Below are 22,059 nucleotides of genomic sequence, written 5' to 3'. Positions count from 1 at the left end.
TTTTTGCGGTAAGCGGGCCTCTCCCGTTGCAGAGCACAGGCTCCGGACGCGCAGGCCCAGCGGCCGTGGATCACGGGCCCAGCCGCTCCGCGACACGTGGGATCCTCCCGGACCGGGGCACGAACCCGTGTCCCCCGCATCGGCAGGCGGACTCCCAACCACTGCGCCACCAGGGAAGCCCTCTTTCATCTTTTTACCCCAAGTAGTTAATATTTATAAAATAACACTGAAATTCGTTATACAGAATGGATACCTGAACCATATCTTTTGATATTTGCAATGTCAGTTAAATATGTATTCTTGCAGTTAGAATGGAACTTGGCAATATTTCATTAAGAGTCCCCAGTTTTTACAGAAAAAACTGGATTATTATATGTTAATTGACTTGTATGGTAGTTCTCTTCCAACTCTGCAAATCTGCTTCCAGTATATATGTTTGATAAACAGATATTTAATTGTGAATTTCTTTTAAAAATGGACTAGTATTATATATATATATATAGTATATTACATATATATTTATATTTATGTGTATTTTAATAAAGTACAGAGGGAGGATAAGGTGAGATAAGGGAAGTTCTGGCATTTATGCTGGGCTGTGAAATTTTGTTTGAGGAGATAGACAAGGTAACAATTACTTCTTGAGAGCCTAGAAATTATTAAAACATTCCTCTCTGAACCGCCAGGAAAATAAGATCATAGCTAACATGAACAAGGTCAAGTTTCCTGTACTTTGTGGAAGCAAACCTTGTACTCTTCTCTTCTTCATTTCAGAACTCCTAATTCTCCTTTGCCAGCTAATTCCTCCTAGACAGAAAAATGATTTGCCACGGTATACAAGAAATATGACTTATCCAGACAATAGCCTTCCTCTCTGTCTTGCTAAGCATATTTCTCAGTGCTAGCATGAGTGATAATGAAGGGTCTTAGTCCTGTTTCTGGAACCTGCAGTTCTGTAATTGTTACATTTTATTAAAAATTCATTTGCTAGATATAGAAACATGTCTCCAGTTTGGACTACAAAGAATAAAGAAATGTGGTTAAATATTGGCTCAAACAAAGTTCTCACATTTACCTTAAACATACTAACTGGTACCTCATCAAATATAAAGTGAAAAACTCATATTAAAATAATTGTATAAGTCAAATTTAGAACAAACGTATATTAGAAAAGGAAGAGCCTATACTGAAAAATTGCAAGCTTTGGCATACTAACATGATTCATAAATTGAATCATGATATAAGCAATTATTTGCATCATTTTCGCCAGCAGACCTATGGTATCAGATTTGAGTTAAACAACATGCCGTTGAACATTGAAAGTTATCATTAGCCTCTGAGTGCTTAGAGAGTTATATCAAGTAAGTGTCCCGTAACTTAAATAAGGAAGCCATTATCTTATATCATTTATGTCACTTACATGTTTCTAATTGATTTGTCTATCCATTTATAAATTATGAAGTTCCAGTTCCACGACATACGTACATATAATTGTATATAACACTATATGAAGTACGTAACCTATCTATAGATTACTTTGAAGATATCCTTTTGTACTTACACTTGACACCCAAGAAAATGGAGGTTGCTAATGAGCCTATGCAGAAGATACATAAAACCACCGTCACAAGACACCATGTTCCTAAACAAGGAATAGAGACAATGAAACTGAATTAGAGAAAGTAGAGGAAAGAGGTGGATCAGGATAGGACTACACTGAGTAAACTAAGGAGTTAACATTAGACATTCCTTCTAGAGAATCACCGAGGCCTTGTAACTGTGTGTAACAAGAAAAGGTGAACTCAAACTCTTGGAAATGCAAGTCATAACTTGGAATACACTGGATTTGGAGAAATGCCAAATCGAACAGTTTTACTAGTATACTTCTCTTATCCTTATATAACACCACAAACCTAGTAACTAGTTAGATGTATTCTCTTCCAACAATCTTTGAGAGATGATGGCAAGCCAGGCAGCAGGATTTAGTTTTTGAGAGCAAAGAGGCTGTCTCCAATCTCATCTCCTGTCAGTGTCACTTGAGCGTGATTGGTTCAAAGGTATTTCCCTTTAAACGTACGATTTTGGATGAGGGCAATTTTTTAAGGTAATTTTGCAACTATTCAGGAAAGGAAAATGAATGTGTGATTTGTTATATTCTTAATGCTAGTTACAGACAAATGTATAAAATTTATCTTCGGATAACGTCGCAGGCTGAATAACAGCTTTGCCTGAAATGCCTATGTCCTAATCTCTGGAACCAGTAAGTGTTACCTTACGTGGAAAAGGAGATTTTAAAGGTATAATTAAGTTAAGGATCTTGGGATGGGGAGATTATCCTGTTTTACCTGGGCACTTATAAGTGAGATTTACATTAGAGGGACAGACTGCCATATGATGGAAGAAGAAGAGAGACATTTGAAAATGTGCTACTGTCTTTTGAAGATGGAAAAGGAGCCACAAGCTGAGGAAAGCAAGAAATGCAGCTCTAGAAACTGGAGAAGACAGGGCATGGGTTGCCCCCTAGAGCCTCTCTAGGGAAGGTAGCCCCATGACACCTTGGTTTCAGCCCAGCAGAACCTGTTTTGGACTTCTGATCTCTAGAACTATAAGAAAATAAATTTGTATTGTATTAAGCCCCTAAGTCTGTGGTACTATATTACCTAAACAATAGGAGACTAATAGGAATATTAAATTATAAAGACAGAACTGATCCAGGCTGACGAGTGTTTGCCAGTTTTTTCAACCTACGTTTTCTCTTTTACTTCTTAGTATTTATCAGGTAATGTGCAGGGTGTTTTTACGTGGAAACTAAAATTACACAAAATATATGATTTCTTTCACTTATTTTCCAAATCCAGGAATTCTTTGTCTTTCCAGAGAGAGGAGAGAGAGAAAGAGAGAGAGAGAGAGAGAAAACCAATGTAATACATATTTGTCAAGTCCATTTCTCTTTTCCTTTTTCATTCTCCTCCATTTCATTTCATTTTTAATATTTTGCATATTATGCAATATTATGCATCATATTATCCATATTATACTACTCTTAAGTGGGTTATCTCAGATTAGAAAAATCACCTTGGGCTCCTCATAGAACAGGAAAAAAGAAAACCCATAAACCACAAGGTCTTGGTCTAAATAAGTAGAACTGGTTACCTGAATTTTTGGTGGAAGACAGATGTTTCTGGTAAGGGTTTGGTGTTGGATTATCCCACTGAAGAGAGGTGTATGTTTCTTCCTCCTGCATGTCTGAGGGGCTTTGATAGGTAAAGGGGTCCACATGAGAAGCTGAGACAAATAACTCCTTTTGTAGTCAGGAGCAGATTAATGGAAGAACTGAAATTAGCTACCTTTTCACACCAGTGGGGAAATATGTTTGAGTTTAAGGAATAGAATAGATGCATCTTCATCCAGAAAGTAGAAGTTTAAGCCAAAGCGTAACTTGGTAAAAAAGGAAGTGAGAAAGAAACTGAACTCAAAATGGTCAATAATAGAATAGGTTATTGCTCTGGTTTCTACAGTGTAGCAGATGTTGAAGGTGATAGCACTGGATTACTGTTAAAATGAAAAGGCCAGAAGTGCAGAGAATGAGCTTACATTTGGTTTAGGATGTGAAGTGTGGGAATGACCTTGATGGCAAAGATACGAGGATAGCTCACATTGGGCCAACCAGCGTGGAAGGAGCTGTAGATCACTGTACATGCTTAAACAAGAAAACTGGGAAGGGATTTCATCTCTCAAATAAATTTACACACTGTATTATCTGGGGTGATGCAGTTGCTGTGACAAGTAAACCTCAAAATATCAGTCATTTAACACAAAGTTTATTTCTCGCTCACGTAACATTTTAGCTCCAGTAATACTGGTTAGTGGGTAGTTTTCCTCCAAATGCAACCCCGCTCCTTCTATTCTGTGGGTGGTTGGAATGTCATACTTCTAGCCAATGGAAAGAAAAGGAGAAGATGGCATATCCACGATTGCTTCTTAAAAGCCGTAACCTTGAATTATCATGTATGACATTCACATCCACTAATAGTGCCCTGTTTAGATCTACAGTTTGGTCCTGATAAGCCTAATTTTTGCCTGGCTAGCAAACTTTCTACAATAATTTCACTCTAGAAGGGAAGGATGAATTATTTAGTGGATAGAGGGCTGTTTCTGCCACACCCTGTGACTACAGCATTGGTATTGAGAAATTTGATACTTTAATCATCACTCATATATTGGCCACTTGTCCTTACGGCCAAAAGTAGTGTCTCAGTAATTTACAGTCTGCAAATCCCAAGGGGGCATCTGAGGGCATTTAACAAAGACGGTTTTATAAAGATTGGGGAAGGATTAAGGAAACCAGAAAGGGGTTGTGAAATATGCATTGGGGAACGATTATCACACCCAGGCCTGAAGGGTTAAGGGGAAGGTAATTATTGGAACTTTGTGACCTATCTGAAAGGGCCATGGCCTAAGATACAGAACATGAAGGCTTTGCCAAACCAGGGTGTGGTAGGCGACAGCCAGCATAAACACCCGGACCGTTCTCCCCTTTCACCCCCCTGATCACTGCTAGTACCTCCCAACAGAGGAATTAACTGGAAGCCAGAGGCCAAGTTTGCCCAGATATTGCTGTACCTTGGAGTTCTGCCTCCCAAGACATAGGATGGGGCCAAGAGGATCTCAAGAGGCAAATAGAGAATATCCAGCAACTTCTCCAAATATGTCATATGATTTTTAAGTGACCTGAGATTCTGACAGAGAAAATAATGTGACTTAACTCCCTATAGCCTTTACATTGAAATGATTTCTATCGAGGTGAAGAAGAGGAAGAAACAACAAGCACAACAAATATACATTAAGAGCAATGTCAGGAAGAATGCAGGAACCGAAATTCAGTGGTTGCCATTAATTTCCAGGGGCTCTCAAATTGTATCAGCACTAAATATAATGCTCAGAAAGATCTAGGTTTCCCCAATATAGTATGCTCTCTGATAAATTTCTTTGGGGGAAACATTGGGCTCTCCCAGCCAAAGATTAGCATGTTACTTGTATGACGTTTAATGTTTTTAATCATACTATCTTATTTATTGTTCATTATATCCCAAGCACCGTTTCAAAGGCCCTTTACATGAATTATTTTGAATCTCAAAATAGCTCTGTGGCATAGTTACTATTATTAGTATGTTGTAACAAAATTGCAAATTGAGGCATGGAGAAGTCAAACTATTTCCCCAAGTTCACTTACCTGTGCTACTAAAGTCTATGCTATTCTGATTTTATGTATAAGACGCTTTTGATATGAGTATCAGAAAAAAAGAATCTTTGTAGGTACAGTTTGATTGGTTTACATTTTTTAATTGCACTTTTGCCATCCACTACAATATTATTCTTTAAAATTCAGTCATGAATAGCGATATAAAATGTATGCTTTTCCATTTGGGGGAGATAAAACACTAAATTTCAGAGCTATGGCTGATTTTTGGACAGTTTTCTGAATTATTAGTTCCAATTTGGTTTCTCTAAATAAACAAGTAAAAACAGGAAAATAATGGCATTATACCCCAAAAGCCAAGATCTCAACACATTTGAAGTGGAAGCAGAATCTATAGTATTTCTATTATTCTTCCTCAGTGCCCTCTCTTGCCGCCCCTCCCATGCCAAATCTGCTTGTTTATTGATAGCCTAAAACGAAATAGATTCGAGTGTCTTTGGGTGTCTGCGCACAAAGCTATAAAAGTTAGTTATACATATTCATTGAGTATTAATTATATGCTTGGTACTCTGCTCAATGCCTTACATAATTATACTAAATAATCCTCACAATTACTTTATGAGTAAGGTAATAATATTAAACTCATTTCATAGATGAAGAAACTGAGTTTTAAAGAGTCTAACCAATTTACCAAAAGCCAGATAAGGAGTAAGTTCCAAAGTAACATTTCTTGAAATGTATTAAAGGATACTTGTATCAGAAGCAAGTCAGGGTGCCTATTAAAAACATAGTCTGTCTCCTCAGCCTTCCCACTGAGTACCATAAGTATTTGTGTTTGAACATCTGCATGTTTTTTTGGTTTGTTTGTTTGGGTTTTTTTCATTTTTTTTTTTTTTGCGGTACGCCGGCCTCTCACTGTTGTGGCCTCTCCCGTTGCGGAGCACAGGCTCCCGACGCGCAGGCTCAGCGGCCGTGGCTCACGGGCCCAGCCGCTCGGCGGCATGTGGGATCTTCCCGGACCGGGGCACGAACCCGTGTCGCCTGCATCGGCAGGCGGACTCTCAACCACTGCGCCACCAGGGAAGCCCCTATCTGCGTGTTTTAACAAGCACCTCAGTTGAGATGTTTGAGAATCATGTTCATACATTTTATTGCCACGAATTTAAGGAGAAAGAGTACCTTCAGGGAAGCTGTGAAAAGAAATGAAAATTTTGCCTGTTATCCTGTTAAAGGGTGCCTCTCCACATATCTATAAATACTGCATGAGTTACTCAGCAAAAGCCAAACATAGAGCTGTCAGGAAAAGAACTATATAAAGCATTTTTGCTTGCTGTTCCACTAGCCTGTGCAACTTGTTAAAAAGCATTTACTCATTTTCAAACCCCGTCAGTTTTCTTGCAAACTTTATTTTCCTTCTCTTGGACAGAAAATTACTGCTCTTCAGTCTGACCATAGGGGGACCTGGAATAGAAATTGTATCTGTATAGTGTTTTACTGATTGCTGTGCTTTCTAGTGAACTGTCTCACACGAAGAGAAGCAAATATCTTTCTGTTTCCTATGAGCCAGGAGCTGTGCTTGCTGGCATAGAATAGAAAATAAGAAAGTCATGGGGTTTGCTTTCATGGAGTTTCTGATATAATTAATACTTCGAAGTTTTTATTTTAGGCTGTGGAACTGTGAGGTATATAAGACAGGTGTTATCCTATTTTAAATGTTAGAAGATGGAAGTTAAGAGGCGACACGATTGAGCCACGGTTGTACTTGAGTGATCATGCCATCTAAATTATTCTACTGACTCCAAGTTTAGTATACTTTCCACTACCTTATGCTGTCTTTCAAACTTAGATATTTTGCATAGTCTCAGACTTAGATATTTTGCACAGCGTAAGTCATTTAAGCACTAACCTTTCTTGTTTCAATGTAAAATGTATATGTTTATGTCTGAAGATGCAGTGAATCATAGCATGTTGAGATAATTAGGAATGGAAGACAAGAAGAATGAAAATTAATGGAAATTAATTAATGGAGCCATTGGGAAACCATCAGCTCATAGACTGGTTTCTGGATGTATAAAGAAGGCACTAAGTTATTCCTCAGTATAAAGGGTTATATAAAGAAGGAACTAAGTGGTGTTGGTAGGAAAGATAATGTAAAGATCACTGTAAGGGGAATAAAGGGAAAAATAAGCAATTCTATGGCTAGTGATTCCTTCCTCCAGATCTCTTATTGTACCATCGATCACTCGTCTGTGACATGCTGTGCATGTCTTTGCATTAAAGTAGTTGGTCCACATTTGCCATGCCTGCCTTCCTTTCACACATTAAATAATGTTTGTTCTCACAGAAGGTAGGGTGAATTTTCCCATTATGAAAATAAGCACAATTCATATTTTCTGTTGCAGTTCCAGAAAGCTTGAACCTGTGAATGGAAAAGGTAGAGTGAGTTCCTTTGAAAGGTAAATAAACAATCAACGATCAAACTCTGTGTATAGTATTTTGTTGCATAAAGTGGAGATAAGAAGTACAAGGCAAAAAATTAAAAAGCAACATTCAGATCATTGAGAAACTTCCAATCTGCTTGGGAGTATAAAGTATGTACATTTGAATAGCTCAGTAGCAATTTAATATGGCATAAGATTAAGCAGAAGTGAACAGTAGGTACAGTAGGAGCCCAGAGGAAAGGATGGATGGGTATCTGAAATAATGAGAAAGGCTTTACTTTTTCCTCTTTCCATGGAAGATCATACTTTAGTTCTGCCTTGAAGGAAGGGTAGGATTTAGATAAACAGAGAGGAGCCCTGTAGGACAAGTAGCTGCACAGGTTGGAAATGAGCTCAAGGAAAAATAAGTTGATTAAAAATTTTTGAAATGAGGATTTATGTTATAGGGCAGCTGGATACACGACTGTATTGCAATTGCTTGTTATATTTCCTGCTACAGTGCTATGACAAGAGGACAAAGAATGCATATTTATTCATTCATTTGCAAATATCTATGGGATATCTACTAGGAGCCAAAGTTGTTTTATGTGCTGATGACAGAGTGGTAAACAAAGACAAGGTCCTTTCTACTGGGGAACTTACATTATAATGAGAGAAAGTTGGTAAGAAGCCAACAAATAAGTAGAAAATTTCAGAGAGTGGTAAGAGTCATGATGAAACAGACAGTGTGATATGATAGACTCAAGTGCATGTGGTGGAGGGATGCTAGGTTAGTTTGGGTAATTAAAGCTGGTCTCATTGAGGAAGTGATGATTAAACAGACTTGAGTGACAAAGGGGAGTCCTTCATAGAGTTCTGGAGGCAGAGCTTTCTAGAAGGGAAGAGCAAGTGCAAAAAGCCCTAAGACCTCAAATCATGTTTGATTCATTGAAAGAACAGAGGGATCACCAGCGTGCCTGTACTATTCTGAATGAAGCAACAAATGATAAGAATAAAACCCAGGCCTATGAAGAAGCTTGCCTGTACTCATAATATTCTTGACTCCTACCCACAGTAAATTCTTAATAGATATCTGTTGAATCAATTAATCAGAGGTAATGATCAGATTGTATAAATTTTTAGTTATAAGTTTAAATTTTAACTGGAGAGACATTGCACAAGATTAACAAAAGGTGATTAGAGATTGGAAAACCATATTAAGTAACCCAATGTAATTGGTCCCTTTGCCTGGATTGTCTGTAGAAGGCTACAGACAAATGGCACGAGCTCAAACTGGGGCCGATTCTGGTCTGGCTCTTTCTAGCTGAGGTCTGAGGCTCCCTTTTGACATGAACATTAGAATCACCTTGTGACTGATAACGTGCTCGATTCTTGGATACCCCTAAGGTAAAAGACGAGGTAAAATGATACTGAAAAGTCAAAAGAAGCCTCAAAGTAATCACTTTCAACCATAAAATAATGAGGATGATAATTTTGTTCTGAAAATATGTGAAGAGAATCAGATCAAGCTAAGAAAACAAAACAAAACAAAACTACATACGTAGAATGTTCCAGTGGTGAAGTTAAGGGTAGAAACGAATGGGAACAAAGCATCAGGAATAGCGGTGGATTGCGACTTAGATAAAAAGCAGAGGAATGGGAGAGTAGGAAAGTAGAATCTTATTACAAGTGCTCTCTTGTTAGGATTATGGTGTAAGTGACTCAGCCAATGCTTATGTAACACACAGTAAAACACAGAGCCACCTCCCAACTTTTAAGTAACCTGGACTCAAGAGGGTAGAAGACCCCAGGACTCAAAATTCCTAGTTGTGCCTTGTATTCTGAGCATCCAATAACTTACAAATTTTTGGAGGGAACTGAGCCGTCTTCCCACATCCAGACATCACTGGATTTCTGGCGGGACAATCCAACCCAACGAATTAATCCAGTCCTGCCACTGATGTATTGCTATTGCAAACACAAGTAAATACAACGGTCAGAGCGTTTCTACAGTTCTTGTAACGGCATAAAGGCGAAGCTTCATGATGAGACGCTGGACATAAAAAGTGGATTATATGTCTATATTAATACTAATTAATTATATTTGATATTTAGAATTGTTCCAAGTGCACTTGTTTTTGCATAAAAATACTTGCAGGATACAGGGAAAACTGTAAGCAAGAGAGATAGTATTCTAATATCCCTATGTGTTTATCTTCCATCAATTGAAGGTTAGAATCCCAAATGAAGTCTCAAATATGGCTCTTAAATGAAATAAGTGGTAAACAGCTAGAGAAGGAAAACGAAAAGAAATACATTGTTGATGAAACTTTATATTCCCTAGAATTAAGCTCTACTCGCTTTGGTCTCATTGCTTAGCTTGCCTACAGAATCTTGCATACAGGAATATTCATTTATTTTAGTTGACTGGGTAAAAGAGAGCTATACAACGTCTTTCTCAAAGGAATTTACAAATGACGTGCATCTACTTTTTCCTACTTTGAAATTATCACTATTTACTATACTATATACTATACTGGTTTATTTTGTTCTTTGCCTATTGCTCCAACTGGAATAAAGTTCCATGAATTTAGGAATTTTTGTAGGTTTTATTAACGCATAGGTTCAGGTCCTAGAATAGTTCCATCACATATCTGTTGAATTAATGGATGAATAAATCAGTCAATCAATCTATCTATGGGTAGCAGAATTAAAAAGAGGTCAAATGTTCACGTACTCACATACCTCCCGGAAAAAACAAGTGAGGACACATTCTTGGCAAATAAAAAATGACGTGAGCATCTTGGCAGACATGTGAGACACAAACTGGCATTCCATAAGAGATGTTCTTAAAGCTTGATCTACCTGTCACCTTTCTGTTGATTTATGTTTTTTTTTTTTAAAGTACATCCATATTGTATATTTCACTATAGGACCTGACAGATACAGTCTACCTGAAATTTAACTATTTTTTATTTCTCAAAAAATTACATTAGTTCCTCTTTTAGTTGTTCATCTCCAACATGATATCAACCTAGAGTAATAAGATTCGAGACTTGTTTAGTCTCCAATTAATCTCTTTGTAATAGAATTGAGATTTCAAAAAAGGTACTCTCTTATTTTGCCTGATTTGAAAGAAGTTAATTTATCTGAATATCTTCTCTATGAGTCTGAGCCACAAAAAAAAGTATATGGTACAGCAAGTTAGAATAACAGGACACCCAAATGAGTGTGAACATCACTGGGCTGATTTCCTCATGTCCGGTCCACTGCTGGTTACTTCAGCTCTCAGTAAGGTACAAGTCAATTTTGCTGGTTACCTACAGCAGTTCTGTAGAAAATGTCTTGCCCGAATATTTGAATTCTATTGAATTTCTGTCCTCATAGAGCCCGAATCCTGATCTTTTATTCCAATTTATATTTGCATTTATTTTAATATGCAAAAATGTGAATAATTACTATATTAGAAATTGTAGGATAAGTACAATAAATAATTTCTGCCTTTTAAAAAATATATGTTTTGACAAACTGTTATTGGGTAGGAGGGAGACTCCAAGGCTTTGTTCCTGGCTTGCTCCCAGGATTTATGAAAAAGCAAAGCTACATTCAATAATATAGAGAAAGTGCAGTAGTGGATGTGAATGTACATTGCTTGAAAAGAGAGCTTTTGTTAGAAGCTGTCAAAAAGGGAAATATAGAAGAGGAGACATGTTTAATAAAAAATTTTCAACTGAAATCCTGTGTGTTGTGCAAATAAGATTGTACCCCAAACTACATCTGGGAGGGCCTATGAAAAGGTAGAGTTTGCCTCATGGTTCGTTCAAAGTGTCAACAATTTAGCAAAAACTGAGAAGGCATGTAATGTTGGGATAACACTGATATTTATATTTTCCAATCATATTGAGTTTCTTTATACTTTCAGATCCTGTTTTGAATTAATAAACAGAGTTAAGGAAGCCCAGAAATGATCTTAACTCTTGTTGCAGAGGTAAGACCAGAACTCAAAGTTTCATTCGTTCTATTTCAGCACTTTCTACTCTCAAATGTAATTTTTACTGAGCTTAATAAGTTTCTGAGATTAGCACAAACTGCAAGACATAAAAATGTAAAAGAAAAAAAAAAGGCAAGTGTTTCATTTGAGATTTCTCTCCTTATGACTCCAAAATATTTGACATAGAAATATTCTTACCAGCGTGTCCTCCCTGGTGATCTTCAGAAGAGTACCATTTACATCAGCACAATACTTCTTACTGTCTTTCCACGTCAAGTTGTGCCTGAAGAATCCATAGCAACTGTCTCCATAATATCTCCAGTGTATGTCACATGGGCTGCATTTATGGCCTTAAGGAGAATCCAAGCATAGGATCCCTTTCATTCTGAAAGGATGGGCTTACTTTTTCCTCATATTCAACGTTTCCTGAAGATCTCAAGATTCCTGACAGATAGCATCACAAAAATACTCCAGAGTTAGGGGAGATGAAGAGACTAGCAAATCATACTTACTTTCCTTTTGTCCTGATTGTTGTAGTAAATCTTGGCAGAACTTCCTCGCTAATTGTTTCAGAGTTCCTGAGAGATGTTCATTCTCAGCTTGTAGGTAGTTTTGCTGCGTGACAACTAGATGTAAAAATTAGATAATAATTTGTAATTAGGATAATAAGGAGTGATGCAAAAAAAAAAGTCCTCTCAATGAACTTTATGTTCATCAGAGTTGTCAATCTATGAAGTGTTTACTAGATACATTATGAGTAAAAGAGTGCTGAAAGGGGATCAGGGTAAAGGGGTTATAAAGAAAACATTGTGTCAGGCAGAATGACAACCGAGAGTTCTCCAGAACAATGGGTGAACTATTTGAAGGAGATGACCACAAGTAAGAACATGCCGTAATCAAAGCGCATGCCCGAAGCAGCTGTTTTGACCTTTCCTTGAATGCAGATTTCTAAGCACATTTCACAGAGGTGAATGACCTCTGCTATTATGTTTTCTGTGTAATGCCAGAATATCCATTCACTTAAAAAATACATATTGAGGGCTTCCCTGGTGGCGCAGTGGTTGAGAGTCCGCCTGCCGATGCAGGGGACGCGGGTTCGTGCCCCGGTCCGGGAAGATCCCACATGCCGCGGAGCGGCTGGGCCCGTGAGCCAGGGCCGCTGGGCCTGCGCGTCTGGAGCCTGTGCTCCGCAGCGGGAAGGGCCACAGCGGTGAGAGCCCCGCGTACCACAAACTTAAAAAAAAAAAAAAATATTGAGGACTTTCCCGGTGCCCAATGGTTAAGACCGTGATCCCACTTCAGGGGGCACGGGTTCGATCCCTGGTTGGGGAACTAAGATCCTACATGCCCTGTGGCGTGGCAAAAAACAAAACAAAACAAAAAAGTATTGATTTGTTGTGCTCGAAGTACTGTGATATTCAGGTAAATCAAAGTAGTGGATGAAAAGTTCTAAAATATCTTATGAAAAAATAAACAAGTATCTGAACAAGCAACAATTATGCAGATGATAATGTGACGTTGGAGGGCTTTTAGATGTATAGGAAGAAAAAATATTTATCAATTAGGTGGGATATGAATTGTCTCAGTGGAAGTAAATACATTCATCTTAAAAAATGGGAAGGAGGACATTTTAGGAAGCGGGGACAGAATCAGCAAAATCTCAGGCAGGGGGACATAGGATTTATTTGTGAAACAGAAAACTCCACGTTGGCTGGATCTTAAGATGCACAGAATAGGGAGGAAAAAAGGAAAGTTTCAAAAGATAGTGTGGATCTATACTAAGGAAGATCTTAAAAGACCAGCTTAAAATTCTTAAACAATCATTTTAAATTAATTTAAAAAACCTAAAAGGTAATTTTAATCAAAAGGTAAAGTTCAGAGTTCTCCTTTATTGAGAATATCCTGGCAGCTATGTATAGGATAATTGCAGTAGCGACGAATAGATAGTGACAGTTAAGCTTCATGGCATACACCAGGACACTTACGTATTGCCTTCCTCAGATCAAGTCATTGGCAATAAGTCAATACTTACACATAATCCCCAGAGCCACCAGCCCAACAGCTATCCCCATGCACAAGATCAGCAGAATCAAAGCCATCACACGCCACAAAGAGGAGGAAGCAGGGTCACCTGTGGACATACAATAAAGATGTTAGGCGGCAGGCAGTATGGCATAGTTTTGGGGGACAGCTTCACCCCCATCCCCTGCCCTCTCAGGATTGTCCAAGTGATATAAACAGCTTCTCGGGCCCATCTTGCCTTTGCTCCCTTGGTAATCACCAGCAGTAAACACAACCCACTCCATCCCCACTCCCACCGGACTTCTCTCTGAGTCAAAATGTAACTAGCAGCTAAGGTCTTCTGTGTTTGTGCTTGTCTTTGTTTTATTTTGTGCTCACTCCTCTAAATAATGGTGTTTATAAGCCACAACTGTGGAATCACACCCACTTGCTGACATCTTAGAAAGTGGAGTTTTCCAACATTTTCTCCTCTTACCCCTTAGATTTCTATTCCCTCCAGCATTTAAATCTATAAGCCTTAATGTAATGTGCCCTGCTTGTATCATTTGTTGTTTATATTCTAAATATAACTAACACATGTAGCCCATGTACATACCACTCAAATGATGTAGGGAAAGAAGGTCATTCAGGAAAATAAAACAACACTATGTATGCTATTACTAGTAGAAAAAAGGAAACTAAGGTGGATCCATTTCAACAGTTAATTTCCAAATTGCTGCCTCTTGGGCATTCTTACCTGAAGTGAGAGCTGGTTTTTGAGTTTTAATATTTAAGGTGACGTATCCATCTTCATCCTGCATGGCTTCCCTTGGAATGAAAGTGAACTCAGCATTCAATGACTTTGCAAAATGTAGTGTCCACCCTTATGATTTCAATGTCTACCCGTCTGTGACCCTCCTCTCTCTGGTAAGGTGGAGACGTATGAGTTGGGGCACATGATTTTTTGTTTTTTGTTTCTTTCCAGGAAGCCCTTTAATAGCTGCTCAGATATTCATGGACCTTGAACACCAAAACACAAAAATAATAACTTGTGGTAAACGAGTAGATATGGCATTTGTTTCCTGTCTCCTTAACTTCCACTCTGACAGTTCCATCGTGTATATCCTTTCAAAGAACAGAAGTTCATGTTTCATCGTAACCTTGGCAGAGTCTAAATCATGTCGTTTAAATGAACTTATTTCTGATGAAAACTCACGGATAACACATCAACAGATATAGAGTCTATCTCATCGTGGTGTAAGAGTCTGGTATAATTTGATCTAAGATGAGCTATATTAGATGTTTCATGGTCTTGTGTTAGAAGGTCTAATTATGACCTAGAATTCATCCAAATTCTTGCATGTTTTGCAAATCAAAGGTTTTTTTTTTTAGAGTAATTCATCCATCCGTTTATTTGATTGCATTAAGTTGAAAAACTGAACAAGCTGACATTTTAAGTAATGAGTCAAGGATATTCAAATTATATTATACTCTTTAGTCCCTGCAAATCAAAGGTTTAAAAAAGTTGAGAACTCCACATGAAGCAGGATTTATATGGCTTAGGTTTAGGCATCAAAGGAAAACAATCTAATAAAGTGAAATAATACAAAGTGAATGTCTTGATGTATTGCCTTTCAGTAATGTTTTCACTTTAAAGTGAATTTCCAGGAATGGCTTTTGGATCTTTGATAACTTTAACCATAAGCTGAGTGTCTTATGGCTGGATCTATGCTTCATAAAAATATATTTGCCTTTATTTGTATCCATCAAGCATGACTTTGTGGTGTTAGAAATATGCTGGGTAAGTACAGAAGCTGTCAGGGTCAAAGGAGGCCCTGATAACATGAGCCTTAATTCTGCTTCCTCTCTCCACCTACCCCATAAATACAAGCTGAGTTACTCAGCAAAAATTAAGCAGAGAACTGCAGGAAAAAATGATAGATACAACAAAGTTTTCTTTTCTCTTTTCCGAAATCCAGAGGCTTTTCCAGCTATCTCTCAATCACCCTATAAGGCCTATCATTGACATTTTATTTCTACTTGCGTATTTTATCGCTCCCTCTTTTCTTGGCATAGGAAAGTATAGCTGAAGAAGTCTTTATTCCAAATATGCTGATGAGTTTGAATTTGGAATAAAAACCTCTGTTTAATATTGTAGAGGTTGAGTGTTACATAAGTTACCTCTTTTATTTTAAAGCAAATATCTCATTAATTTAATTATGTGTCAGGCCCTGAAATTAATAGCAAGTATTCATGGAGAAGTCATGGCACTAGTCCTTATGGAGCACGGAGTCTTAGACTTTAGGTACTTAACCTTTGCCTCTTAGTATTTAGAACAACTTTCCACTCCACCCCACCCCAGGCCACATTTTTGTCCCTCTTTCTTGTTTCACTCTTTTCCATTGCATATATGTGAGGGTGTGTGTGTGTGTGTGTGTGTGTGTGTGTGTGTGTGTGTGTACATATATATATATAACATTTTTGTCATGTATACTCACAGGAATGTATTCCATGGCTCTAAAACAGTGACTGACATACAGTTACCACCCAGTAGAAATTTGGTGAATGAATGAATGAATGAGTATATGTAAAATGGGCACTTATTGGAATATTACACATGCAGAAAGCAATTTAGGGAATCTTGGGAATTTTCTATGATCATGCTTTTTGCGAGAAGCCTCACCATCTACCCAGTTTCCAAGTTCCTTCCGCTGTACTATGATGTCTTTCAAATTTAGGTATTACCCAGACTCCGTTTTCTGTATTTATAGCCGAAGAACCAGTAAAAGACACTAGGATCGCAATGACAAGGTATAGATACAAAAACAAAGGAAATTAGTGAAATTCATAGCACGGTGGATTAGACTGATCAATGTATAATGATGGCTAGAGGATGTGTAAAAAAGAAAGACACAAAGAAAATGATGTTGACTAGTATGAGTGTTATAATAATGTCTCTAAACTGAAAAAACAGAGGACATCAACATTTTGCGGTTAGCGATATCTTTTTTATAGACCTTTTACTGTACATCACCTTTAAGCTAACCCTTAGGTGCATTTATCAGTGATATCCTGTTCCCTCTCTCAGTTCTCTGAATTCAAATTGTTGGTTCACTTCTCACTTTCTAGCCTTCAACACACGTATCAAATACTGTTTATCTTTGGGAAAGGCTAGAATTTCCTGTCATGGAAAAAATGCCTAATTAATATTTTCTCTTTCATTTTCAGAAAGCTTAAAGCTGTGGACTGAAAAGTGGAATGAGCTTTATTAAAATAAACTAAATGTATAACTGTCAGACAACAACTGTGGCAAAGCTTTTGGTTACAAAATAGTAGATAAAATGAAGGGGAAGATTGTGTTAGACCACATTCACAGCACTGAGACGTTTATCATGCGTGTGCATACAAAATCCCTGTAAGTAAGAAAGTCAAATAATATTCAAATGGAATAGATAAAACTTAAGATTTGACAGAAAGGCGAAGATTGCATAAGAGGAGAGAGGAAAGGGGAATATTTATCAGGGAGGGCACGCATCTGAAACAAAGTTAGGGAAGTTGGAATGAGTATGGTGTGATCTGTGATCAACGGACGTGAACTGATCAAGCATATTTGAGCTGAGTATTCACATCACAGTATATTGGGGTACAAGGTGTCCTATTAAAATCACTGTAAAACTTACAGTTCAGGGACAATTAACCAATCAATTATTTGAACATATATCTATTGATCACTGTGTATGTCTCAAGCACTATCCTATTTTCTGGGGATCAGGTGGTGAACGAAACACACAAGAGTTGTGCTCTTATTGAGCTTATGTTCTAGTGGAGAGCGGTGAACACAGATGGCAAAGAAGAAAAGAAAGAACAGAGCAAGACAATTTCAGATCATCATAAATGCTATGGAAAAAGTCATACAGTAGAGATTTATTGGTGGAGCTTGGAGCAGCCCTGTTTGTGCTCATTTGAACTGGTTTCTTTAACCTTTACTAGAAGGGGGTGGAGAATTGCAGTTTTCTTCCATTTTTAAAAATTGAAGTATAGTTGATTTACGATATTATATTATTTTTCAAGCGTACAAAATAGTGATTCAATGTTTTTATAGATTACATTTCATTGAAAGTTACTACAAAATAATAACATATTTTCCTGTGCTGTACAACATACCCTTGTTGCTTACTAATTTTATACATAGCAGTTTGTATCTCTTAATCCAATATCCCTATCTTGCCCCTCCCCCGCCCACTGGTGACCATTAATTTCTTCTCTATATCTGTGAGTGTGTTTCTGTTTTGTTATACACATTCATTTTAACTTTTAGATTCCACATACAAGTGATATCGTATGATATTTGTCTTTGATTTATTTCACTAAACATAATACTCTCCAGGTCCATCCACGTTGTTGCAAATGGCAGAATTTCATTCTTTTTTTATGGCTGAGTAATATTCTACTGCATATATGTACCACATCTCCTTTATCCATTCGTCTGTTGATGGACACTTAGATTGCTTCTATATCTTGGGTATTGTAAATAGTGCTTCTATGAACATTGGGGTTCTGTATCTTTTCAAATTAGTGTTTTTGTTTTCTTCAGATATATACCCAAGAGTGGAATTGTTGGATCATATGGTAGTTCTATTTTTAGTTTTTTGAGGAACATCTGTACTGTTTTCCGTAGTGACCACACCAAGTTACATTCCCACCAACAGTGTAGGAGGATTCCCTTTTCTGCACATCCTTGCCAACATTTGTTATTTGTGGTCTCTTCGATGATAGCCATTCTGACAGATGTGAGGTGATATCTCACTGTGGTTTTGATTTGCATTTCTCTGATGCTGAGTGATGTCGAGCATCTTTTCATGTGCCTGTTGGCCATCTGTGTATCTTCTTTCGAAGAATGTTTATTCAGGTCTTCTGCCAATTTTTTAATCAGATTGTTTGTTTTTTCGATATTGAGTTGTGTGAACTCTTTATATAGTTTGGACATTAACCCTTATCATCATCAATATTTTGCAAATATTTTCTCCCACTCAGTAGGCTGTCTTTTCATTTTGTCAATGGTTTCCTTTGCTGTGCAAAATCTTCCACTTTTAAGAGCATCCAAAATAACTTATGCTAATTCTGATATAATAACAATGAGACCATTTATTATTGCTTTTATATGCTTGTATTAATTGCCTTTGTGGTAGGCGTTATACTTATGCCAGTTTTACTAAAAAGAGAAATAAAGCACAGAGGTTAAGTGACTTGCCAAAAGTCACTGGACAAGTAAATGTTGATCCAGGATTTGAATCAATCAGTCTGTCTTCATAGTCCTTTATTTTAAACAGGATATTTTATTACCCTGATTGGATGAGTCTGTTGATACATTTCAAAAGTAAATTCTTTCCTATATTCATCCTCTGGCTCCTCCTTGTGGTCATTTGTTGTTGTTGTTTCTGCTTTTATCTTTTCTTCAGGTCTTCTGGTACCTCCAGGTTTAATTTTCGATTTTCTCCATTCCTTTTTGTAAATAATTTTGAATTCATTCCTATTCTGCTCATTGGGTACTATTCAATACAGGTCCCTCTTTGAAAGTGTTCTCTGACATAAGCATAATATGTGGGAATGGAATGATTATTGAAGAACAAAGTGAGAATACAACTTCCCATTGTGTAAACTCATTATTTCTTTTAATGTATCCCAGGTGAAAAGTACTTCTCTATTTAAAGCCTGTGTTCCCTTATTTTCTGCAATGAACGGTATTTTCTGATAGATTTAATTCATGTGAGAGCAGCAAGGGAAGTCAAAGGTGATTTTAAGTTTTTGGCTGAGGAACTGTAAGTGTGAAATTCTCATTTACTGAAATGGAGAAATGTAGAGTGAAATGATTGGAAAAGGGTTGTTCATTTTTTTAACGTGTTAAGTCTGAAAATCCTATCACATATTAAGTGAATATGCCAAGTCTCCATTCAGATACCTGAACCTGGCGATCAAACTCTGGCATGAAGATATCCATTTGGAGGTCATCTATGTATGGCTGTTACTTGAAGCCCTGAATCTGGAAGAGCTCATCCGGCAATGAGAATACACAGAAGATAGAGGGTCAAGGACTGAACCCTGGGGCTCAAAAGTATTTTGAAGTCAGCTAAGGAGGAATCAGCAAATCTGATGGAAGATTAGGTAATGAAGTAAAAGAAAAACAAGATAATGGTGTCCTGGAGAGCAAAGTATTTTGGAGAAGAATTTTAAATTAAAGGGATTAACAGTTATGTCAAATGCTGTTTATAGGTGGAGTAGAATGAATCCTGAGAAATAGCCATTGATGTGTTGATATAGAGGTTAACAGTGACTTACTAGCATCTTACTAGAAACAGTGAGGGGGAAAGCCTGATTAAAGTGGGTTTGGGAAAACAGGAAGATCCAGCAGGCATGGACAGCTTTTGAACCCTTTTGTTGTTGAGACAATTAGAGAAATGGGGTGATTGTGTGTGTGTGTGTGTGTGTGTGTGTGTGTGTGTGTGTGTGGCAGGGGTGTAAGCAAACATTTTCTGGCTTATTTTTAATGGAGATATTATATCATGTTTACAAGTTAAGGTGAGTAAACCACTAGAGATTAAAAAAATGATGATTCCAGAGAGAGAGAGAGAGATTTACAAGTTAAAAATATTTGACTAAGCAGATGGAATGGATTTCAATTTGTAGATGGAGATTGACTATAGATGAGAGTGTATAGAATTTAACCACAGAAGACGGTTGAAAATGATACTGCTTTACATATACAGATGTAAAATATTTTTTGTATATTTGCTCATGGGGCAGAGGAAATGCTCTTCTGATATTTTGATTTTCTCAAGATAAGAGGCCAGGTTTTTAATTGAGTTTGAGAAAGGAGAACAGAAATTTGAGAATTGAAAAAGAAAGAGAAATTGGGAGTAATCTTCTAGCAGATTCACAGAATAGACTGATTAGTAAGACTGCTGGCAAATTATCTTTCAAAAATGTAAAATAAGACCAGAGAATGCGGTCACATTTAGCTGCTCGTACAGAGTAGGTAGAGTTGGATTCACTGGGATGCGTTTTCCAGATAGGTACAATGAAGGAAGGGACAAGCATTGAACTCGTAGCTGTACATAAGGAAGTGATCACTATAATTGACCCTGACAAACGGTCTAAGCCAGGTAAAACAGGAAATGAGACATGAAGGATTTAGGACAATGAAAAGGCGGCATGGTCACTGAATTTGATGTCCCAGGGGGCATCAAAGTGCCGTAGGCCACAGACTCCCTCTAGGGAATGAGCTGGAGAGAAAGGACTTGGAAGTTAGAGAGTAGAAATCTAAAACTGAAGTAATAGAGGGGGTGCTCACACTGGTAATGAAATTGTCTGGATCTAGTGCAGCACCGTCCAATAGAATTTTCTGTGATAATGGAAATGTTATACATTGTGCTGTCCAGGTCCACAGCCAAGAGCCCCACCTGTGGCTACTGAGCACTTGAAGTGTGACCAGTATGACTGACGATATGAATTTTTCATTTTTTTTTTTTTTTTTTGCGGTCCGCGGGCCTCTCGCTATTGTGGCCTCTCCCGTTGCGGAGCACAGGCTCCGGACGCGCAGGCTCAGCAGCCATGGCTCACGGGCCCAGCCGCTCCGCGGCATGTGGAATCTTCCCGGACCGGGGCACGAACCCGTGTCGCCTGCATCGGCAGGCGGACTCTCAACCACTGCGCCACCAGGGAAGCCCTGAATTTTTCATTTTAATTCACTGAAGTTTAAATAGTCACATGTGTCTAGTAACTACAATAATGGAAAGCATAGCTTTAATGAATGATCACCATAATGAGTGGTCAATTTGTGGTGTGGTCAAAGGTGACTGGAGGTAAATCCAGGACCTGAGAGCACAGGGTATTGGAATTTTCACCTGCAAGAATACTGAAATTACCGATAATCATGACAGGAATAGAAGTGAACAAGGAGATTTAAGACGTTTGAAAAAATGGTAAAGAAATGAGAAATGCCCTGGAATTTGTAGATGCTTGCAATGCGTTGTGTTATTTGATAGTATAATATGATATAATGTGCTACAGAGAAGCTGGATATTTTTAAGGGGGAAAGTATAGACAGTAGTTTCTAAAATCAGCTAATAGCAGATAATATAGCATTTTAGGATCATAATAGTAGAAAGTGTGTCGGAAGTACGAGTAATCTTCTTTGCTATAGAAAGAATTAGGAAACAGATGAGATTCCTCATCGTGGCTTTACCGAAGCGTTATTTCTTATTTATTTATTTATTTATTTATTTTTGCGGTACGCGGGTCTCTCACTGTTGTGGCCTCTCCCTTTGCAGAGCACAGGCTCTGGACGCACAGGCTCAGCGGCCACGGCTCCCGGGGCCCAGCCGCTCCGTGGCATGTGGGATCTTCCCGGACCGGGGCACGAACCCGTGTCCTCTGCATCGGCAGGCAGA

General features: G+C 37.9%; 2 protein-coding genes across 2 annotated transcripts in view; both read right to left on the bottom strand.

Moving 5' to 3' along the window:
• The window catches only part of CLEC9A (C-type lectin domain containing 9A), a 12,487-nt gene extending 9,098 nt beyond the window's left edge, over positions 1-3,389 (bottom strand). The window contains exons 1-2 of the mRNA XM_024733173.1: positions 3,154-3,389; positions 1,562-1,642 (exon numbers count right to left, since the gene is read on the bottom strand). Coding sequence (XP_024588941.1) covers positions 1,562-1,642; positions 3,154-3,244 — 172 coding nt within the window. The 5' untranslated portion in view covers positions 3,245-3,389. The remainder of the gene's footprint in view (positions 1-1,561; positions 1,643-3,153) is intronic.
• A 2,936-nt stretch (positions 3,390-6,325) lies between these two features.
• Positions 6,326-14,538, bottom strand: CLEC1B (C-type lectin domain family 1 member B). Its single transcript, XM_024733209.1, has 6 exons — positions 14,370-14,538; positions 13,644-13,742; positions 12,124-12,237; positions 11,810-11,961; positions 9,482-9,588; positions 6,326-7,619 (listed from the first exon to the last, which is right to left on the bottom strand). The coding sequence occupies exons 1-6, from the start codon at positions 14,431-14,433 to the stop codon at positions 7,475-7,477; spliced, it is 681 nt and encodes a 226-aa protein (XP_024588977.1). The 5' UTR covers positions 14,434-14,538; the 3' UTR covers positions 6,326-7,474.
• Between the last annotated feature and the right edge of the window lie 7,521 nt (positions 14,539-22,059).

Source organism: Neophocaena asiaeorientalis, unplaced genomic scaffold, assembly GCF_003031525.2.
Source record: "Neophocaena asiaeorientalis asiaeorientalis breed wild unplaced genomic scaffold, Neophocaena_asiaeorientalis_V1.1 scaffold150, whole genome shotgun sequence".
Classification (NCBI taxonomy): domain Eukaryota; kingdom Metazoa; phylum Chordata; class Mammalia; order Artiodactyla; family Phocoenidae; genus Neophocaena; species Neophocaena asiaeorientalis.
The sequence above is the reverse complement of the archived record's forward strand: the minus strand, read 5'-3'. Positions and strand labels throughout refer to the sequence as shown.